Genomic DNA, 24,307 nt, shown 5'->3' with positions numbered 1-24,307 from the left:
TCAAACTGGGAGAAAGCTAACCACAAGGATCCATGAATATCAACTGGCTATCAAGCACCATGACCAGCGCTCCCCAGTCTCTACCCATGAAGGTCGAGAGGGGTACAAATTCGACTAGGCATCAGTGAAGTTATGTCGCAAGCAAAGACAACGGCATGGAAGAGAATTCTTAGAAGCATAGTTTTCTGCAAACAATTCTATAAAGAGACATGTAGATCTCGATTCCATTTATAAATGAATTTGGACAAAATTCCAGACAACGCACAGAGCTTGCCATGCAACCAAAACCCTCAGGTCACAACTGAGTTTTTGTAATGACAACCAACCAATCAACTGATTGATAAGTACCGTTTGTATCTAAAAGCCGAGCATTCGGAGGACTCACAAGTGAACAGCACACTGATGTTGTCTCCTTGTGTGCTGATAAAACGTTTGCAAATGGATTACCAAGATCGGAAAACAATTCAACCCAACCAGTTACAGCATTGTGCAGGCCCCTCAGCTCCCGGTGTTGTGCAAATGAACCTACCTCCATCTCCTCCACTGGCAGCTCATTCCACACTTGCAATACCCTCTTTGTCCAACCAAACTGTACTTAGCAGTAACCCTGTGTCAATTACATCTTCATTCAGCAATTGTGATGGAACACTCTACAGCCGTCACTGTAGTGCCCAGTACAGCGAGCAGCTTCTGTTTGCTTACTTGTTATGCCTCAATGACCTCCTGTTTTATTCTCTCCACTCTCTGTATTGTATCTTTCTAACAGCTGTTTAAAACAAACCTTTTTTTCCTATATCTAAAATAATTGCTAAGAGATACAGTACATAAATCACCAACCCTCTGCATCTGCCTGCCATCATCGATGGTCTGAACTCATCCCCTCACAATACTCAGAGTATTTCGGTTTCTCTTGTATGCATTGTAGATTTCTCCTCTCTATAAATTTGTGCTGCAAGATGCAGAAGCTGAGGTAAAATCTATGCCTGAGTGTCAACGGCTTTCAGCTCGGCATCAAAATATCAAGCATTCCTGCACTACGTGTAAGGTGAACGTGCAAGATTGACTAACACTGAGGTTTCGAAGCAGAACTGAGAGAGTGTTGCGCCGTTAGAGATGCTGTTGCTGTGAGAAATCAAAGAGTAGAGGTTCTTTCTGCCCTCCTAGCCATGACTTGGCTGACACTTAGCAAAATCTGAAAGTTGTCTGATTATCAGTGAACTGTGAATAGGTTAAGGGTTCAAGATTCAAGTTTATCATGTGTACAGTACTATGCAAAAGTCTTAGGCACATATATGGAGCTAGGGTGCCTAAGACTAGCACACAGTACTGTATAATGTTTAAATCAGCAAGGTGGTTGGGAAACAGAAATTAGAGTACTTAGCTTTGTATTACCTCAGTAGAATTAAGCGTTATTTGGTAACTGAAAAGACATAATATACAGTACTGTGAAAAAGTCTCGGGCACCTCAGTTATATATATATGTGTCCAAGACTTCTGCTTGAAAACATACAGTGAAATGCATCGTTTATGTTAACCAGGGATGTGCAGGGGGTAGCCCACAAGTGTCTCCACTCATTCTGTCACTAAAATAACATGCACGCAATGCATGGCAGAACAACAGCAAAACAAGCCTCGCTCCCCCCGTGCACTCACGCAGTCTAATGAGCACAACACTAAAACACATACTAGAGCAAAGAGATATAGGAGTATGTTTGAACAGATCTCTGGAAATGGGAGAGCAGACTGAGGACGTGGTTAAAATAAAAACATTTCCAGGATTCTTATCTTTGTCAGTAGTGACAGTGAGTACAACAGAAAAAAAGTCAATAAACAGCTTTAAAATATTGGTTTGGAACACAACTGAAGTGCTGTGCTGAAGAGTGTCACATTGAGGAAAGATGTGAAGACCCTGTATTGAATGTCTGATATCTGATGTGTCTACTACACATTAATTTACAGTGATTCATGTGCAAGATCACTTAGGACATTTTGAAAACACACTAGTGCCTTTAACCCTTTCATCATTTAAAAAATATTCCAGTCTCATCTGTCTATCACTTCCCCCGGGGCCCCTTCTTCTTCCATTCCTCCTATGGTCCACTCTCCTTTCCTATTATATTCCTTCATCTCCAGCACTTGATCTTCCCCACCCACCTGGCTTCACCGATCACCTTCCAACTAACCTCCCTCCCCTCGCCCCGCTCCTCCTTTTTTATTCTGGTGTCTTCCCCCTTACTTTCTAGTCCTGAAAAAGGCTCAGCCCGAAACATCGACTGTTTGTTCATTTCCATTAATGCTGTCTGATCTGCGGAGTCCCTCCAGCACTGTGTGTGTGTGTGTGTTAGTGTGTGTGTGTGTGTGTGTGTGTGTGTGTGTGTGTGTGTGTGTGTGTGTGTGTGTGTGTGTGTGTGTGTGTGTGTGTGTGTGTGGCATTGGATTTCCTGCATCTGCAGAATTTCTGTCGATGATTTGTGAGTCTTATAAATTCCTTTACCCCAGTCAGGTTAACATGATCAGGTCTCCTTTTTAGCTCTTATGCACATAATGATGAAAAAAACAGAGGTCATTTGGTCCAGTAGGTCTATGCCAGCTTCCAGGAAAGAAATCCAATTATTCACATTTCTCCTCTTCTTTTTTTCCTTTAGCCCTATAACAGAGGGATGTATGCTCCTTATGAGTTACAGGGAATATCCCTCACACATGCCCATCACCTCCCCTTTAACTCCCAAGGAGTAATTTACAGTGGCCAATTAACCCAGTTAGACCATGATGTCCATGGGTTGTGTAACAAAACCAACAGAATCACAGAAATACTGTCTAAACTCCATACTGACACCACTGGAGGTCAGGGCTGAATTCTGTTGCATCATCATGTGCCGTAGTCTTGTGACCTCAACATGCACATAATGAATAAATTAGTTTAATAACATCCTTCTTAAAGCAGGGCAACAAGAACAGCTTGTGGTCTTATACCGTTATAGCATGACATCCCTACTCCTGCACTCAACATCCTGATCAATACAGGCATCATCATTATGTGCTGTATTGTATGATGTAGGTAATCATGGTGGCCATGATTGTATTTGGCAAATTTTTCCAACAGAATTGATTTCTTCAGGGCAGTGTCTTTACAAGACAGGTGACCCCAGCCGTAATCAATACTCTTCAGAGATTGTCTGTCTGGTGTCAGTGGTCGCATATCCAGAACTTGTGATATGGTCCAGCTGCTCACATGACCATCCACCTCCCGCTCCCATGGCTTCATGTGACCCTGATCAGTGGGGGGGGGGTGGGGAGGATGGGGAGCTAAGCAGGTGCTACACCTTACCCAAGGGTGACCTGCAGGCGAGTGGAAGGAAGCAACGTTTTGTACCTCCTTTGGTGCAGACATATCTCCACCTCGCCATCGCAATGAAGGCAAATATATCAAGGGCCTTCCTCACCACCCTGTCTACCTGTGCTGACATACTTGAGAGAAACTTATCACTGTGCCTTCATTTTCACCAGGTCTAAATCGGGGAGTGCTCTCCCCAACGGCATGATATTTTTATTTATTTTATATTTTATTTATTTTAGAGAAATAAACGGGCCCTTCCAGCCCACTGAGCTACACCACCTAGCAATGCACTGATTTAACTCTAGCCTAATCACAAAACAATCTACAGAGACCAATTAACCTATTAACCGAGATGGCTTTGGACCGTGGGTGGAAACCAAAGCACCAGGAGGAAACCCACATGCACATGGGAAGAATGCACAAACTTTCTTACAGAGGACGCCAGAACTGAACACTGAACTCCAACACACTGAGTTAACTGCTATGCTACATTACCGTAGCAACCCAGTAGGCTACAATAGAAAGATTTTCAGCAGAAGAACTGAAGTGGTTCAAGAGGTTGACTCACTCTCACCTACTAAGGGGTAATTAGTTATAGGCAATAAATGATGGTCCTTCCAGCTGTGCAGAATTTAAATATGAGCTCCAGTTTGTAAGGAAATAGTCATCAATAAGAATTTAATGTCTCAGAGACACAATGCTGAAATCTGGAGCAACAAATAATCTGCTGGAAGAACTCAGAATGTCAGATGGTATCTGTGGGAAGAAAGGAAATGTCTACAGCTTGGGCCCTGATCCTGCACCAGGACGGAGAGTGGAGAGCGGCCAGAATAAAGAGGAGAGGGGGAGCGGGAAGACCAGGAGAAGGTGATTGGAACGGTGTACAATGACAGGCTTGTTGGATCAGGCTGGAGATAGAGTTAGAGGAGAGTGGAAGGTGGAAGCAGACTGAAAGAAACACAGGAGAAATAAAGCATTGGAGCAAGGTGGAGAAAGGGCTGAGTGAAGGTGGAGGGAGGTGAGTAGAAGCACAATGGGCTGCCATCTGAAAGGCAAAGAAGGTGAGAATAGGAATCATTAGCGAAGAGGTGAATGGCAGAAGGAACCAGATCCAGATATAGGAAGAAGGTCTAGGTGGCACTGATGAGAGAGAGAAACCTGTTTGTGTGCTGGGTGAGGGAGAAAAGACGGAAGAGGAGGATTGAAAAGCAGCAAAAAATGGGAAACATAGAAACACAGAAAGCCTACAACACAGTACAGCTCCTCCGGCCCACAAAGTTGTGCCAAACATGTCCCTAGCTTAGAAATTACTAGGTCTACCCATAGCCCACAATTTTTTTAAGCTCCATGTACCTACCCAAAAGTCTCTTAAAAGACCCTATCGTATCCACCTCCACCACCGTTGCCAGCAGCCCATTCCACGCACTCACCACTCTCTGAGTAAAAAACTTACCCCTGATATCTCCTCTGTACCTACTCCCCAGCATCTTAAACCTGTGTCCTCTTGTGGCAACCATTTCAGCCCTGGGTAAAGCCTCTGACTATCCACATGATCAATGCCTCTCATCATCTTGCACAATTCTATCAGGTCATCTCTCATCCTCCGTCGCTCCAAGGAGAAAAGGCCGAGTTCCCTCAACCTACATAAGGCATGCTCCCCAGTCCAGGCAACATCCTTGTAAATCTCCTCTGCACCCTTTCTATGGTTTCCATGTTGTTCCTGTAGTGAGGCGACATAAACTGAGCACAGTACTCCAAGTGGGGTCTGATCAGGGTCCAATATAGCTGCAACATTACCTCTCGGCTCTTAAATCCAATCCCACGATTGATGAAGGCTAATGCACCGTATGCCTCTTAGCCACAGAGTCAACCTGTGCAGCAGCTTTGTGTGTCCTATGGACTCGGACCCCAAGATCCCTCTGATCCACACTGCCAAGAATCTTACCATTAATGCTATTTTCTGCCATCATATTTGACCTACCTACCAAAATGAACCACCTCACACTTATCTGGGTTGAAATCCATTTGCCACTTCTCAGCCCAGTTTTGCATCCTATCAATGTCTCATTGTAACCTCTGACAGCCCTCCACATATCCACAACACCCCCAAACTTTGTGTCATCAGCAAACTTACTAACCCATCCCTCCACTTCCTCATCCAAGTCATTTATAAAAATCATGAAGAGTAAGGGTCCCAGAACAGATCCCTGAGGCACTCCACTGCTGACCGACCCCCATGCAGAATATAACCCATCTACAACCACTCTTTGCCTTCTGTGGGCAAGCCAGTTCTGGATCCACAAAGCAATATACCCTTGGATCCCATGCCACCTTACTTTCTCAATAAGCCTTGCATGGGGTACCTTATCACCTACCTTGCTGAAATCCATATACACTACATCTACTGCTCTTCCTTTATCAATGTATTTAGTCACATCCTCAAAAAATTCAATCAGGCTCGTAAGGCACGACCTGCCCTTGACAAAACCATGCTGAGTATTCCTAATCATATTATACCTCTCCAAATGTTCATAGATCCTGCCCCTCAGGATCTTCTCCATCAACTTACCAACCACTGAGGTAAGACTCACTGGTCTATAATTTCCTGGGCTATCTCTTTTCCCTTTCTTGAATAAAAGAACAACATCTGCAACCCTCCAATCCTCTGGAACCTCTCCTGTCCCCATTGATGTTGCAAAGATCATTGCCAGAAGCTCAGCAATCTCCTCCCTCACCTCGCACAGTAGCCTGAGGAACATCTCATCCAGTCCCAGCAACATATCCGACTTGATGCTTTCCAAAAGCTCCAGCACATCCTCTTTCTTAATATCTACATGCTCAAGCTTTTCAGTCTGCTGCAAGTCATCACTACAATCACCAAAATCGTTTTCCATAGTGATTACTGCAGTAAAGTATTCATTAAATACCTCTGCTATTTCCTCTGGTTCCATACACACTTTCCCACTGTCACACTTGATAGGTCCTATTCTTTCATGTCTTATCCTCTTGCTCTTCACATACTTATAGAATGCGTTGGGGTTTTCCCTAATCCTGCATGGCAAGGCCTTCTCATGGCCCCTTCTGGCTTTCCTAATTTCCTTCTTAAGCTCCTTCCTATTAGCCTTATAATCTTCTAGGTCTCTAACGTTACCTAGCTCTCTGAACCTTTTGTAAGCTTTTCTTTTCTTCTTGACTAGATTTATTATAGCCTTTGTACACCACAGTTCCTATACCCTACCATAAATTCCCTGTCTCATTGGAACGTACCTATGCAGAACTCCACACAAATATCCCCTGAACATTTGCCACATTTCTTCTATACTTTTCCCTGAGAACACGTTTCCAATTTAAGCTTCCAATTTCCTGCCTGATAGCCTCATAATTCCCCTTACTCCAAATAAATACTTTTCTAACTTGTCTGTTCCTATCTCTCTCCAATGCTATTGTAAAGGAGATAGAATTATGATAACTACGTATCTCCAAAATGCTCTCCCACTGAGAGATCTGACACCTGACCAGGTTCATTTCCCAATACAAAATCAAGTATAGCCTCTCCTTCTGTAGGCTTATCTACATCTTGTGTCAAGAAATCTTCCTGCACGCACCTAACAAACTCCACCCCATCTAAACCCCTTGCTCTAGGGAGATGCCAATCGAAATTTGGGAAATTAAAATCTCCCATCACAACAACTCTCTTATTATTACACCTTTCCAGGATCTGTTTCCATATCCGCTCCTCGATATCCCTGTTACTATTGGGCGGCCTATAACAAACACCCAGTAGAGTTATTGACCCCTTCCCATTCCTAACCTCCACACACAGAGACTGTAGACAATCCCTCCACGACGTCCACCTTTTCTGCAGCCGTGACACTATCTCTGATCAACAGTGCCACGCCCCCACCTCTTTTGCCTCCCTCCTTGTCCTTTCTGAAACATCTAAAACCCGGTCTTTGAAGTAACCATTCCTGTCTCTGAGCCATCCAAGTCTCTGTAAAGGCCACCACATCAAGTACCGATCCACACTCTAAGCTCATCCGCTTTGTTGACAACACTCCTTACGTTAAAATAGATGCCTCAAACCTTCGGTCTGAGTGCGTCCCTTCTCTATCACCTGCCTATCCTCCTTCCCGCACTGTCCCCAAGCTTTCTCTATTTGTGAGCCAGCCACCTCTTCCCCAGTCTCTTCAGTTCAGTCTCCACCCCCCAACAATTCTAGTTTAAACTCTCCCCAGTAGCCTTAGCAAACCTCCCCACCAGGATATTGGTCCCTCTGGGATTCGAGTCCAACCCGTCCTTTTTGCACAGGTCACACCTGCCCCAGAAGAGGTCCCAATGATCCAGAAATCTGAATCCTTGCCCCCTGCTCCAATCCCTCAGCCACGCATTTATCCTCCACCTCATTCTATTCCTATTCTCACTGTTTTGTGGCACAGGCAGTAATCCTGAGATTACTACCTTTAAGGCCCTGCTTTTCAACTTCCTTCCTAACTCCCTGTACACTTTTTTCAGGACCTCTTCCCTTTTCCTGCCTATGTCATTGGTACCAGTATGTACCATGACCTCTGGCTGTTCTCCGTCACACTGCAAGTTATCTTGGACGTGATCCAAAACATCCCGGACCCTGGCACCTGGGAGGCAAACTACCATCTGAGTTTCTTTCCTGCATCCACAGAATTGCCTGCCTGACCCCCTAACTATAGAGTCCCCTGTCACTACTGCCTTCCTCTTCCCTTCCCTACCCTTCTGAGCCACAGGGACAGAATCTGTGCCAGAGGCACAGCCAATGTTGCTTCCCCCGGGTAGGCCGTTCCCTCCCCCCCAACGGTACTCAAACAGGAGTACTTATTGTCAAGGGGTACTCTCTAGTACCTGACTCTTCCCCTTCCCCATCCTGACTGTGACCCACTTGTCTGTCTCCCGTGGCCCCAGAGAACCTGAGGAGGATTGGAGATGGGGAATGGGAAGGAGAAGCACATAAAAATTTACATCTTTCCTGAAGAGAAGAGAATTAAAGAGACTGAAGCTGCAGCTTTCCAGAATAGGGTTAAGTGCAGCTGACTCCACTGCCAGCTACGTGTTGGGTCAAGACCACTGGGTTGGATTTCCTAAGTGCTGAATCCATGGAATTATTCCCTACAGAGCTGAGGAGGAGTGCTAACTGCCGTTTATCTCAAGGAAAGCTCTTGTATCTACCCTGACGGGAAGTTCAGCTGGGGCAAAGAGACCAGGAGCATGAAGTGAACTTCGCTTGAACCAAATCAAACTCCTTCTGCAACAATTGGCCCAAGGGATTATGAACCATAAAGATTTGCCTATTAGATGTGCACCTGCTTTCTGACCTGAAGCTGTGGTTCAGTCGACTGCATTCTCATCTCTGGTTCAGACTTCAAGTCTTACTCCAGGGACATGAGGCCAGATTTAGGGCCAGCTTTTGGCTTCTGTACCTCAGAGGTGCCACAGTCAAGGACAGCATTGTTTGAACAGATCACACCACCAGATTCAGGGACATTTATCATGCTACAACTATTAGCCTCTTGAACCAGCGTGGATGACTTGGCTCACCTCAAAACTGAACTGATTCCACAACCAATGGACTCTCTTTCAAAACACTACAACTCATGTTTGCAATGTTATTAATACTGATTTTGCTCAGGTGCTCCATTTTTTTCTGTTATTACAATGGCTAGTGATTTAGTAAATTAACTGGCCCCTTTCAAACATTCCTGGTGATCAAATCAGGGGGAGGTTGATGGGAGAATCAAATGGAACCAGTGTGGGATTAGTGTAGATGTGTGCTTTAGGAAGGGTAAAACGGGGAATGCACAAACCAATCCTCATAGAGGGATCAGTCATGGAGAGAGTGAATCATTTCATGTTCCTAGGTGGCAATATCCCTGAGGACTAACCTGGATGCAACGTATCGACGCAGTGAAGAAGAAGGCAAGACGGCACTACATTTCATTTGGAATCTGAGGAGATTTGGTTTGTTAACTAAAATACTCGAAAACTTCTACAAATGTACCATGGTGAGCATTCTGACTGGCTGCTTCACTTTCTGGTATGGGGGAGGGGGTGGGGGGGGGGGTTGGCTACTGCACAAGATTGAATTAAGTTGCAGAAACTTGTAAAATTCGTCAGCTCCATCATGGGTACCAGCCTCCACAGTATCCAAGATATCAGCAAGGTACAATGCCTAGGGAAGGCAGTTTGCTTCATTAAGCATCCCCACCACCCAGAACATACCCTCTTCCCACTGTTACCATTGGGAAAGAGGTTCAGAAGCCTGAAGGCACACTCTTAGTGATTCAAGAACAGCTTCTTCCCCCTTAGCCATGAACACTACCTCACTATTTTCTAATTTCTATTTTTTGCACTACTTACTTTAGCTTAACCACTTAATAGACATGTATATATTTAATGTAACTCATTTTTTTCCTCTATATTTATTTATCATGTATTTAATTGTACTGCTGATGTAAAGTTAACAAAATTTCACGATATATGCCGGTGATATTAAATTTGATTCTGATTGATGTTCACCTAATGGTTAATGTTCATCTGGGACTCCAACCATCCAGGCTATGCTCTCTTCTTGCTGTTGCCATCAGGAAGAAGGTACAGGAGCCACCAGGTTCAGGAAGTTATTACTCTACAATCATCAGGCTTTGAACTCACTCTCTTACATCTCAAGTTCTCAGTATTATTTATTTTATTTGCACAATTTGTCTTGGTTTGCACATTGGTTGTTTGGCAGTCTTTGTTCATGTTCTGCTTTTCGTAAATTCTATTATACTTCTTTATATGTAAATGGCCGCAGGAAAGGAATCTTGAGATAGCATATAGTAATATATACATACTTTTCTAGTAAATTGTATTTTGAATTTTACTTTGAATTCAAAACCACTTCTCTCTACCCAGGCAGACGTAATAAATCTTGCAGTACTTTCAAAGGAGAACAAAGATGTTCTTCTCAGTCCTGGTTAGTATTATCTATTAATCAGAGGAAACAGGAAGATCAACTCCCACTGCTGTAAGAAGTTTCCGCTGGTTTCCTCCCACAGTCCCACAGTCCAAAGACTTTGGGATTGGTAAATTAATTGGTCATTGTAAATTGTTCCATGAGGAGGCTACAGTTAAATCCAGGGTTGTTGGGTGGCATGGCTCAAAGGGGCAGAAGGGCCTGTTCCACACTGTATTTCAATCAATAAATAAGTAAATAATCTAGATGAAGGGTCTCAACCTGAAGTATTGACTGTTCATTTCCCACCATGGAAGCTGCCTGACCTGTTGAGTTCCTCCAGCACTTTGTGTATTGCTCTAGATTCCAACATCTTGCATCTCCGTAACAAAATAACCTGTCCTTTTACCACATTATAATCTGTGGGACCGGACAGTCTGTGGGTGGTACTTTAGCAATTAAACTAAGAACACAATTGTTAGAACTGCTACAGCTGGGATCTGCAAACTGCTAATTATACTGCCAAACTGCTAAATCAATTGGATTAGAATTTAAAAGCAAAGATGTTATGCTGAGGCTTTATAAGGCATTAGTCAGATCACACTTGTAGTATCATAAGCTCTTTTGGGTCCCTCTTGCTAAGAAAGGATATGCTGGCATTGAAGTGGGGCCAGAAGAGTTCATGAGAATGATTTCAGGAATGAGGATGGCTCTGGCCTGTACTCATTGAAGTTTAGAAAAATATGGGGGCAGGGGGAACATCATTGAAACCTATCCAATATTTAAACTCTGAGATAGAGCGGATGTGGAGAGAACGTTTCCTAGATTGGGGAGTCCAGGACCAGATGGCACAGCCTCAGAATAGAAGCACAGAACAGAGTTGAGGACGAATTTCTTTAGCCAGTGAGTGGTGAATTTGTGGAAATCATTGCCTCAGGTGTCTGTGGAGATCAAGTCATTGGGTATATTTAAAGCAGAGGCTAGTAGTTTCTTGATCAGTAAGGGTGTCAAAAGTTACGTGGTGAAAATGGGATTAAGAAGAATAATACATCAGCCACAATCAAATGGCCTAATTCTGCTCCTTTGTCTTATGTTCTTACTGATACAGTGTAGAACATCCTCAGTTTTGCTCCATTTTAAATCACAGAGGGGAAACAAGAGAGTTGTAAATTGAACCACGTTGAAATCCCCAAGATGAACACATGAATGGGTTCCAAACTGGCTCTCTTAACATTCAACGCACAGTTGTAGACCTAAATGGTCTGCCAATAAGTCTCTGGAGAGATGATGTGAGGAAAATGCAGATGAAGTAATCGGAGGGCAACAGACAGCATGCTGGAGGAATTCAAAGGGTCAAGCTACAGCTGTGGAGGAAAAAGGGATGGTCAACATTTTGGGTTGAGACGTTGCATCAGAGCTGAGACTGCAGAGGGGAGGTGACCAGTATAAAGATGTAAAAAGGAGCACTAAGCAGGGGAATGAGTAAATTAGGAGAGTGATGATGGAGGGATGAAGTCAGGAGGAAGGTAAGTGGATGGGGTTAACAGATGGTGGGCTGCTGGGTGAAAGGGTGATTTAGATAAGGAGATAGATAAAGCAGATGGAGCTAGGCAGGATCAGGAAAAGGGTGAAGGTAGAGCCAGACGATGGAAGATGATAGGTGGAGCTAGATGCAGGAGGGATGCTGGACAGATGAAACCAATTCGGGGAAGGAACAGGAGGCCCAGTATGTTAAGCATGTGGGTTTTAGGCAAATGAAACCTGGAGGGGAGAAAAGGGAGCAGAAATGGGGATCAAAAGCTGTGGGTTGGAAGGTGGGAAGTTGGAAAAAATTGTGAGGTTGGGATTGCTGAGTTCCTTCGGCTGATTAACACCACAGACAAAATGCTGGAGGATCTCAAAAGGTCAGTCAGCATCTATGGAGAGGAATCAAGAGATGGTTTTGGGCTAAGACCCTTCATCTAGATGTTTCAGATGCTGGAAATCCAGAGCAACAGACACATACACACAATGATAGAGGAACTCAAAATAAATTTATTATCAAAGTACACTCTATATGTCATCACGTACTACCCTGTGAATGCCCGGAAGAAAATAAATCTCAGGGTAGTACTTGGTGACATATACATACTTTAATAATACATTTACAAGTTAAAGTTCAAGCTTAATTGTCATTCAGACGTACACATGAATACAGCCAAGGTGTCACACACAATACTAACAGTCACACACACCACAATAATTACAATAGGAGAAAAATACAGTCACCAAAAAAAATAGTCCACGTCCCTGAGTGTTATGGCCTGTATATTGATGGTGCATGGAATGTTGTCCGCAGGAACACGCACACAGCAGTCCTCGTTATGAGCTAGTGCAGCCACAGATGAACGCAATCCAGCTTGTTTTCCACAGGGCGAACACTGGAGGAGTCAGCCCCCAACCCAGCGCGGACGCCGGCTTCACCACACCACCTCCGACTACTCCTCCCCTAGGTGTCTAGTCTAGAGTTCTACAGGGTTCAGTGTTAGGACCTCACCATTTCACTTGATGCATTAAATTTGCGATGGCATTGTGGCCAGTGCTGTAAAAGATACAAAAATAGGTGGAAGACCCAGTGGTGTGACAGAGTCTGTCAAAGCACCTAGACAGGTTGGCAGAGTGAGCAAGGAAGTGTGGGGTTATGCACTTTGGTTAAAGAATAAAAATGAAAACTATTTTCTACATGGCCTGAAAATTCAAAAATCAGAAATTCAAGTAGTCATGAGAGTCCCAGTCCAAGGTTAATTTGCCGGATGAGTTGGCAGTAAAGGAGACAAGTGCAATGTTAGCATTCACTTCAAAAGGACTGGAATATAACATCCAGGATGTAGATTTGAGGCTTTGGTCAGACTACATTTGGAATATTATGAGAAATATGGGTTTGTGTATCCAAGGAAATACGCCGTCTCTGGAGAGGGTCCAGAGAGTATTCAAAAGAATGATTCCAGGAGTAAAGGGCTTAAAATATAAGGAGCATTTGATATCCTGGGCCTATAATTGATGAAGTTTATAAGATTGAGGGGTGGGACCACATTGAAACCTCCTGAACACTGAAAGCCTGGCAGAGTGGACGTAGAGAGGATGTTTCCATTAGTAGGAGAGTCTGAAATCGGAGCACGCGCCATCAGACTAAAGGAATGCTCGAGGAGGAATTACTTCAGCCAGAGGGTGGGGAATCTGTGAAATTCGTTACCACTGAGGGTGGGTGGAGGCCAAATCCTGTAATACTGCAGGTCACTCTGGAAATTGCACAAATTCCTGTAAGCAGTATGTGTTGTGAAAGCAGCTGCTTTTATTAATTTAAACCACACGGGTACTTCCGGCAAGACCAGCTCAAGACAGGCCAGTCTCGGCTTCTCCTCCAGTGTATTTCAGACAGGGACAGATGGATGATTTACACTGGCTGGAGATACACAGGATGATCACAGCAGATTTCCTCCCCTCTGGGGCACTTGTAAACCAGCTGGATGACTAGAACAACTCAATCCCTTCATGGATCATAGCTTCAGATAACTTCAGTCACCTCAACACTGAACTGACCACTGAATACAGTCTCTGGACTCACTTTCAAGGACTTCCCAACTCAAATTCTCAGTATTACTTATTTATTTACTTAATTTAGAGATACAGCATAGAATAGGCCCTTCCGGCCCTTTGAGCTGCACCTCCCTGTAACCCCGAAAAACCCAACATAACCTTAACCTAGTCATGGGACAATTCATAATGACCAATTAACCAACCCAGAATGACTTTGGGCTGTGGGAGAACACAGAGGACCCAGTGAAAACCCACACATTGCATGGGGAGGATGCCCTGATAGAGGATGCCAAGACTGTACAAATTCGGATGCCCTAAGCTGTAATAATGTCGTCCTAAAATAGTTTATTTATTTATCATTATTTGTTTTAATTATTGTACTTGCATATTTTCACAGTTTGTCTTCTTTTACATACTGATAGATTGCCAGTCTGTGTGTAGTTTTTCATTAATTCTATTGTATTTCTTTGTTCTAGTGTGAAGAAAATGAGTCTCAACATAGCTCATGGTGACATATATACACTTTGATAATAAACTTACTTTGAATTTTGACACAGCTTCTTATTACTAGATTTATTGAATTAATTGAATGTAAATTCAGCAGTGGATATGATTGGATCGAAATTTATTCCCACAGGAAGAATTTTGAGGTGCCCAAAATTTTAAGCATTACACCATCATTCCCTTAACCATTTTACTTCCATCCAGTTAATATCCAAATTCAGACAAGCAGAGAAAGAAACTTTACCAAATATACTATGAATTGGGCATGAAGAATCATCAATGGAGTTCAAAGTTCAAAGTAAATTTATTATCAAAGTATGTATATTTCACTATATACAGCCCTGAGATTCTTTTTATTTTGTGCAGACATTCATAGTAGAACAAAGAAATAAAATAGAATCAATGGAAAACTACACAAAAAACAAAAACTGACAACCAATGTGCAAAAGAAGAGAAACCATGCAAATACAAAATAAATAAATAACACTGAGAACAGACCTTGTAGAGTCCTTGAAAGTGAGTGCATAGTTTGTGGAATCAGGGCAGTGTTGTGGTGAGAGAAGTTATCCACACTGGTTCAGGAGCCTAATGGTTGTAAGGGTAATAACTGTTCCTGAACCTGGTGATGTGGGACCAAAGGTTCCTGTACCTCCTTCCCAATGGCAGCAGCAAGAAGAGAGCATGGCCTGGGTGACAGGAGTCCTTGTAGATGTTGTAAGTGAGTTGATACAGGTCTGGTGATTTCATGAGTAGGATTTAAAAATATTTGAAAAGAGTATCAGAGGAGGACATTAAAAACTTTTCTTAATTAGCAAGCAGTGATTTGCATCACACTGGAGGGAGTATGAGCAGAGCCACGAAGGAATTGGGAAAGATTCATGAAAAATTTCAAACCTATGACAGAGACAAAGGAAGTTGAATAGGCCAGCATGGTCTGATTCATTTTCACTGTGGCACAATTCCAAACAGAATACATTTATTCTACACTGGAATTCTAAATTGATAAATGCAGCAAATCTTACACACATCAGAAATTAAACAATATGACCTAATTTATGAAACAATTGCCAGAGTTACAATGTTTGTACCTTATTGCATTATTAACACACACTGGTGTTTTTTATACTGTTTTTGGCTATGTGCAATATTTCACTTTCTTGCCTCTCTAATGCGATTTTGCCAACATATACCGAAGCCCAATCAAAGTTAAAGCAGCTAGTCGTAACGGAAACCCACTGGGTGACTCGCCTTTCTACCAAGTCATTTTCCTAATTTAAATTCCCTCAGAACACCAGCCCCTTCAGTTCCTTCTCTAAGCCATGCACTGCTGGTTGGGGAATACTTGTCCATATTATTGAATCTAAATCCAAGAACTCACCACACAACAGCAGAGTAGGAACATACTTACCAGAAGAAATGCAATGCTTCAAAAAGGCAGCTCAACACTACCACCATCATTAGCAATTGGAAATAAATTCCGATCTGTTTGGCAAACTAATAAAAAGGACTCAAGCAAGAGAAAGTCTGCAGTTGCTGGAAATCAAAGTAATGCACACAAAATGCTGGAGGAACTCAGCAGGCCAGGCAGCATCTATGGAAAAGAGTAAACAGTCAATGTTTCAGGCTGAGACCCTTCTTCAGGACTGGAAAAAAGATATCAGAAGTCAGAGTGAGAAGGTGGGCAGAGGGGAGGACGTACAAGGTAGTAGGTGATAGGTGGAATCAGGGGAGGGGAGGGTGAACTAATGAAAGAGAAAGAGGGTTGGAGAAGGAGGAATCTGGTAGGAGAGGACAGAAGGCCATAGAAGAAAGGGAAGGGAGAGAAGAGTCAAAGGTCTCAAAAAAAGTACTTGAAACCCTGAGTTTCAAAGTACCCTCAAAGTTGGTGACTTCCAGCATCTGTAAGTACAAAATGAGTAGGTGGATCATCCATAACATTCCCACCAATTCTACAATCATTCTGACTTTGGTGTAGATCCTTGCAATGGCTAGAAAAGGATGCTTAACAATTCATTCCTAGCTCCTTTGTCCTGGAGGCTTTCAGGAGTCACATTGAAGAATCAGGTATTTTCTCAAGGGTAATCATGATGACAACCTGTCCCAACCATGATTCCTTTCCCCAAGCCACCATCCCGCTCTCAGTTCACAACAGAGACCCACATCAGAACCAGGTTTATAATCACTCACATGTGTCAAGAATTTTGGTTTCTTTTAATGCTCCTGTAGAAGGTCGTTAGGATGGGATGGAGAGTTGTGTATGCCTCAGTCTCCTCAGAAATTATAGATGCTGCTGTGCCTTCTTGACTGGTGATGAGGTGTTGTGGGTTCAGGTTAGATCGTCCATTTATGTGCACAACCAGGAAATTTGTGCTCCTCACACTCTCCATGGCATAGCCATTGATGTGCAATAGAGAGGGGTCAACCTGTACCTTCCTGAAGACCACTTCAAGCACACTTGACAATAACAGAGCCAATGCCACTATCAATCCAAGACAAACGTAGACTATAGTCCATAATCTAATGAGGATTATTAATTCTAGATAGAAATTAAAAGAAAATGAGAGACAGCCTTACAGGAAAGTGAGCTTTCCAATCAACAACTTACCCTGAGTGCAGACACACTCAGCCCTGAGACACCAAACATCTTTACAGGCAAAGTCGCTTGATCTATACAATCGGTTTACTGACCATTACAGAATGTCTTTCTGATGCTTGTCATTCCCTCCCCCCTCTCTTCCCCTGTTCCCAAACATGATTTCCCTCTCCCTACCCCTTCCCACTCTCAATACACAATAGAGATCCAAATCAGGTTCATCTTCACTCACATATGTCATGAAATTTCTTGATTTTTGTGGTAGCTGTATGACTACAGTACTGTTCAAGGCATCGTAGCTATATGAATATGTCTAAGATTTTTACATAGTACTGTATATTTGTCATATGCTGATCAAGACACAGTAAAATGCAACATTTGCATTTATGCAAATTATTGAAGACTGTGGTGGGCAGCCCAATAGTGTTGCTACGCTTTCAATGCCAACATAGCTCATTAACCCTAATCCGGAATAAACCCACATGGTCACGGAGAGAACTTACAAACTCCTTACAGGAAACAGTGGGAGTTGAACTTCAATCTTACAGCTGAAGCTGTACAGCATTGTGCTATCTGCGACATCTTAGAGAAGGGCAATACGTGCAGAACCACTGATAGACAACCGGACCTCTGGAGAAAGCAGCGAAAAGGAGGATCTAGAAGCAACAGACGCACAGGAGCAGGATACGTTTACAAATCCGTTTGGTGATTATTCGTCACACCTACGTCAAAACATACAGTGAAATGCATTGCTTCCATCAAATCAATTCAGCAAGGATTGTAACGGGCAACCCAGAAGTATCGGCACGCTTCAAATCAGGTTTAATATGTCAAAGAATTTGTTGACTCTGCAGCAGCAGTACATGCAATATATAATAATAGAGAAAAAACTGTAGATTGCAGTAAGTATATATATATATAAAATAAGTAGTGCAAAAATAGAAATAAAAAAGTCGTGAGGTAGTGTTCGTGGGTTCAACATCCATTCAGAACTCAGATGGCAGGGTGGAAGAAACTGTTCCTGAATCATTGAGTGTGTGTCTTCACACTACTGTACCTCCTTCCTAATGGTCGCAATGAGAGCAAGGCGTGACCTGGGTGATGGGATCCTTACCGATGGATGCCACCTATTTCAGGCATTGCTCCTTAAAGATCTCCTGGATACCGATGGGGCTAGTGCTCATGACGTAGCTGGCTTAGTTTACAACTCTCTGCAGCTTACTTCAATCCTGTGCAGTAGCCCCCACCATCCCCTCCCTCCATACCAGGCGGTGATGAGGCCGGTTAGAATGCTCTGCATGGTACACCTGTAGAAGTTTGAGTGTTTTTGATATGCCAACTCTTCTCAAACTTCTTTGGCACCAACCTAGCATGCCCACAAATCACTAACCCTGACCATACATCTTTGGAATTTGGGAGGAAAGCAGAACCCCCAGAGGAAATTCACATGGCTGTGGAGGGAATGTACAAACTCCTTACAGTCAGTGGTGTGCATCGAATTCCCATCTTACAGCTGGCACTGTTAAAGCCAGACACTAAATTGCTATGCTATTGTATTGCCCCAGACGGGGGGACCTCCTCATCTGTAAGACCAAAATGGTATACATTGCTACCAGGGTGGTCTCACAAGGCCCTGTAGTAAAGCCTCCCTGTACCTTGTTGCTATGAAAGCCAACATACCGTTTGATGTGCAACTACCTGCTACACCTGCATGGTTACTTTCATTGACCCGTTCTCAAGGACACCGACATCTTGTTGCAACTTGACCCTTTTATAGCTATGTAACAGAAAACATCCTATCTGCATGCACCACAGCTTGGTATGGACCCAGCTCAGCCCATCGCCAGAGTTCAGAGCTCAATTCTGAAGCCATCTGTAACAAGGCTACATGTTCCTTTCTGGTTTCCTTCCACGCTCCAAAGACGTACCAGTTACAAGGTAAATTGGTCATTGTAAATTGTACCGTGATTAGGCGAGGGTTAAATAGGTGGGGTTTCTACGTGGTGTGGCTTGTTGGGTCGGAAGGGCTTGTTCCGCACTGTATCTCTTTTTCCACTGAGGTTGAGTGGGTCTGCAACCAGAAGTCATGGGTTAAAGGTGAAAGGTGAAATGTTTAAGGATATGAGGGAAAGCTTCTTCACTCAGAGGACCATGAGAGTGTGGAACGAGCTGCTAGCACAAGTGGTGCATGCGAGCTCAATTTCAAATTTTAAGAGATGGTTAGATAGGTATATAGATGGGAGGGACATGGAGGGCTATGGTCCCGGTGCAGGTAGATGACAGTAGGGTGTTTAAATGGCTCAGCGCAAAGTAGATGGGCCAAAGGGATGTTTCTGTGCTGTAATTTTCTATGACTCCATGACTCTAAGTGAATTAATTAATTAATTTAAAAACATGGACGCTTTCTACATATCTCACTGTCTCAGTAAAGCAGCCAGCATAATTAAAGGCCACCCCATCCACTGAAAGTACATACCGCCAAGGTCAAGACAAATTTCTATTCCGCTGTTTTTAAAACTATTGTACAGGGCTCTTGTCCAACAAGACAGACCCTTGATCTCACAATCTACCTCATCATGGATTTGTATCTCGCTGTCTGTCTGCATTGCACTTTCTGCAACTGCAATATGGTGTTCAGATTCAGATTCATTTACTTACCTCATGTGCACCACAACACATAGTGAAATACAGTAATTGTTAGCAACCAAAGCAACCGAAGCAGCCTGCAGGTGGGACAGTATGGTAGCGTATTGGTTAGCACAACGCCTTACAGTGCAGGAGACCCAGCTTCAACTGCCGGCACTACCTGGAAGGAATTTGTACGTTGTCCCCCTGACAGTGTTAGTCTTGGTCATGGGCGGGATGCTTCTTATGATGGGAAAGTCTAAGACCAGAGGACACAGCCTCAGAATAGAGGGGCATCCTTTTAGAATAGAAATGAGGAGGAATTCCTTTAGCCAGAGAGTCTGTGGAATTTGTTAGCACAGGTGAATGTGGAGGCCAGGTCATTGGGTATATTTAAGACAGAGATTGATAGATCCTTGACTAGTCAGGGCATGAAGGGATACAGGTAGAAGGCAGGAGGTTGGGGCTGAAAGAGAAAATGGATCAGCCATGATGAAATGGCGGAGTAGACGTGATAGGCAAAATATCTGCTCCTATATCTTGCGATCTTAATTGTTGCCACACATTCTGACCCACAACACAGAACACAACAAGAAACAAACCAACAGCTAAACATTTGGCTTTCCTTCTTCCCAGCAATCCACATGCCCACTCACACACAAGCAACAGGAGACCACATTATAAAAAGCAGATTACTGGAGAGAAAACACAAGAAGCTCTAAACGATTAACAACTCTCATCAAGCAACAATCAGGTGTTCTTAAGAACCTCACAGCTCAACACTCTCCAGTTCTCCACACAAGCCCAAAGAGCTTAGTACAATAACACACACAAAATGCTGAATGAACTCAGCAGGTCAAGCAGTGTGTATTGAGAAGAATAAACAGTCGATGTTTCAGGCTGAGATCCTGGATCAGGAATTATCTAAAAATTAAGATAATCTAAATTATGATGATGCTTGTTCCTTGCACTACCTCAAGGTATTGACTGGATGGAATGTAAGGCAAAGGTTTTTACTGTACCTCAGTACATGTGGAATTGTGAGGCTGTTGTCAGATCCCTCTTGCTGTGGCAGAAGTAATCTCTCTCTCTCTCATTAGTGAGAGAGCAAGCCTGTTTAATGTTGTTGTGATGGACAGCAGTTTTTGATGGACCCTAGATGTTGGTCTCTAGGGGCTTGCTGTTGCTTGCATGGTGGGCGGTGGGGGGCGGGAAGGTTGATGCTTTTGCTGGAGCAAGTGGGAGGGAAGGGGAGGGTTAATGCTTTTGCTGCAGCTTGTGCATGGGGGGGCTTCAGGGTTCGAACATTTTTCTGTCATTCGTTCTTTGAGATTTTTTTCTGCTTCGCAGATGTCAGTGAAGAGTAAGGATTTCAGGTTGCATTCTCTAATGTTAATCTGAACCATGGAACCATTAAGTATTGTGAGCAGCTTTGGTCCCTTCATCTAAGAAAGGATGCATTGGCATTGGAAAGGCTCCAGAGGAGGATTACGAGAATTAGTCTGGGAACAAAAGGGTTAAATACGATGAGCATTTGATGGCTCGGCTGGAGTTTAGAAAAATGAGGTGGGGTGGGGGTGGAGGTCTCACTGAAATCTATCAAATATTGAAAGGCCTGGATACAGGGAGATGGAGAAGATGTTTCCCATAGTGGTGGAGTCTGGGACTAGAGGGCACAGACTCAGAATACAAAAGCAACCTTTAGAACAGAGATGAGGAGGAATTTCTTTAGCCAGAGGATGGTGAATCTGTGGAATTCATTGCCACAGCTGGTTATGGAGTCCAAGTTTTCAGTATATTTAAAGTGGAGGTTGATAGGTTCTTGATTAGCAAGGACATCAATAGTTAAGGAAGAAGGCAAGGGAATGGAATGTGGTTGAATGTGGTTGGAATAGCAGAGCAGATCGATGGGCGAAATGTCTAATTTTGCTTCTATGTCTTAGGTTCTGATGGTCTTATATGACAATAATTAAACATTATATCAATTTACTTTCCATATCTAACACAATTCACTCCTGTGCTCTCGCTATTGCTGTCAAGGCAGATAAATAACATCCTGTTTATTCAAATTCTGCTGCATCTGCCCACTCACTGCCCTCGCCCAATTCTACAGGAACCTCTCTGCATTCCCAGTAGCTCAGTCACCCGCAGCCTTGCGTCCTCTGCACACATTACATTGAAAACATACAATACATTGCTGGCGTCCAAGTACTGAAGCGAGTAACACTAACCTCATCACCACCTACCACTTGGAAAACATAGAAGAAACTTCAGGTGCTGGGGTCTGGAGCAACAGGCAATCTGCTGAGGAAATCCCCCACAGCCGATTGCTTGCTCCGAAAAGCAGCTCTAGCCCATAAGAAATGGACTTCCCCACCGTCTCCACCGCACTTGTTCTCACTTTCCTTCACAGAAAGGGACTAACCTTCCTCCACCATCAACGCTGCCCTCAGCCGCATCGCTTCCATTTCGCGCACATCTGCCCACCGGAGATAGGGTTCGTCTTTGTCCTCACCTCACCTTCCACCCCACCAGTCTCCGCATCCAGCACATCATTCTCCTTAACTTCCGCCATCTCCAACCGGATTCCACCACTAGGCACATCTTTCCCTCCCTCTCTTCTACCCCCCCCACCCCACCCCGCTTTCTACCTTCCGTAGGGATCCCTTGTCCATTCGTCCCTCCCCGCTGATCTCCCTCATGGCAATTACCTTTGCAAGTGGAACAAGTACTACACCTGCCCCAACACCTCCTCCCTCACTACCATTCAGAGCCTCAGTCCTTCCAGGTGAGGCGACACTGCACCTGTGAGTCTTTTGGGGTCATCTACTATATCCAGTGCTTCCGGTGAGGCCCTCCCGTATATCGGTGACACCCGATGTAGATTGGGAGACCGCTTCAGAACAAGCGGGATCTCCCAATGGCCACCCGTTTTAATTCCACTTCCTATTCCCATTCCGACATGTCAGTCCATGGCTTTCTCTACTGTGGTGATGAGGCCACACCTAAGCTGGAGGAGCAACACCATATATTCCGTCTGGGTAGCCTCCAACCTGATGGCATGAACATTGACTTCTCGAACTTGCGGTAATGCCCCTTCCTTCACTATTCCCCATTCCCATTTCCCTCTCTCGCCTTGTCCGCTTACCTCTGGTATCATCATTTCCCTCCGAACTTCAGAACCTCCATTCTGCTAAGCTCCAGCGAGTACGGGCTCTCCTCATACTACATGCATCTAAGCATTTTCAACGTCAATCACCACTTCCATCCAGTCCAGTTTAAATGAAGACCCCAAACATAGACTTCTCTGTTCCCCTTTACAGTGGCTGCCTGACTTGCTGACTCACTCCAACATCTTGCTTGCGGCTCCGGACTCCAGCAGCCGCAGACCCTAGCGAGTACTCTATTCGTGTGCAGTCATCACTTCAAGCTTAATGCGTCTTGACTTTCGACACGCACTTCTGGGAGTTGTACGTACTTTCTGCCAGTTAGGCGTTCTCATGTGCTGACGCTGTTACATTGAGAAGGAACCAATTATCAAGGGTCCACGACAAGAAAATACCACGATAATACTGTAGGTAAGCTGTCCGCGGCAGCACGACAACACGGGATAATGTCTAACCTGTCCTGATGTTCAAAAAGAAACTTTGCCCAAACACAAATGAGAAACAACCGTTCAGAGTATTTCCAAGATTTACCGTTTTTCCACGCCTCCTTGCTATCACACAGCGGCTCTCTGGTTGAGAATTCTGTGCTTCGGTCTCAAAAACGGAGCTTGGGTGCCTGAGAATCTATCGACTGTTGTTACCCGTCGAGTCGGACAACATATACAGAATATATGTTGTCCCTTAATTATGTATATGTAAGAAATATCCCTTAATTCTGGGCACCCTACAAGCTAATGTCCACTCTATAACCCAGCTGTGAGAATTATTCATTTTAGACAGAAGTCACCTCCAAGCTACAATAGAATGAGAGGTGTCCTGACAAGAAAGTTACCGAATGTGTTCACTGATAAAGAATAAACGTTTTCAAAGAGTAATGATCACGCCTCGCCTAAACCTTTTCGGCTACCATACTGCCACCGCTCAGGGTAGTAGACCGCTGAGAACTCACCTAGCGGGATTCCCCAGGATTGCTGCCCAGAGACACCGAGGCGCTGCACTGTTATGTTCCAGTCTCGTGAAGGCACGTTCTTCGGTTTTATTCGAAGCAGGCTCCACCCATCTCCCGCTCCGTCACTATCCCGTTCCGAATTTAACAGAGCAAACCATGTAAATATCGGACCACCCAAGAATCTGCTGGGGGAATTCAGCGGGTCGAGGGGCATCTGTGGGAGGCGGGGTGGTGAAGAAAGACGGTGTTGATGTTTTGGGTCCAAACTGGGTATTCAGATCGATACATCGATAATTCGCTTCCTCTCACAGATGCTGCTCAACCCTTCCTGTAGCAGTTTCTTGGTTGTCCAGGTTCCAGGATATGCAGTCTCTTGTCTCAATCTCTTTATTAGGTGCGTCCGTACACCTGCTCCGTAATGCAAATAACATCAGCCAACCATGTGGCAGCAGCAGTGCATAAAAGCATGCAGACATGGTCAGGAGGTGCAGGTGTTGCTCAGACCAAACATCAGAAAGGGGAAGAAAGGTGACCGATTCTGACTGTGAGATGATTATTGGTGCCAGACAGGGTAGTTTGAGTACTGTATCCCAGA

The 24,307-nt window shown here is 44.0% G+C and overlaps 1 protein-coding gene across 1 annotated transcript in view; it reads right to left on the bottom strand.

The window, feature by feature from the left end:
* The window catches only part of LOC132391074 (interleukin-5 receptor subunit alpha-like), an 88,763-nt gene extending 65,035 nt beyond the window's left edge, over positions 1–23,728 (bottom strand). The window contains exons 1-2 of the mRNA XM_059963798.1: positions 23,713–23,728; positions 22,944–23,107 (exon numbers count right to left, since the gene is read on the bottom strand). Coding sequence (XP_059819781.1) covers positions 22,944–22,951 — 8 coding nt within the window. The 5' untranslated portion in view covers positions 22,952–23,107; positions 23,713–23,728. The remainder of the gene's footprint in view (positions 1–22,943; positions 23,108–23,712) is intronic.
* Positions 23,729–24,307: the final 579 nt, after the last annotated feature.

The sequence above is a fragment of the Hypanus sabinus genome, chromosome 3 (assembly GCF_030144855.1).
Source record: "Hypanus sabinus isolate sHypSab1 chromosome 3, sHypSab1.hap1, whole genome shotgun sequence".
In the NCBI taxonomy this organism is placed as follows: domain Eukaryota; kingdom Metazoa; phylum Chordata; class Chondrichthyes; order Myliobatiformes; family Dasyatidae; genus Hypanus; species Hypanus sabinus.
Note: the sequence above shows the minus strand (reverse complement) of the source record. Positions and strands in the feature narration are given on the sequence as shown.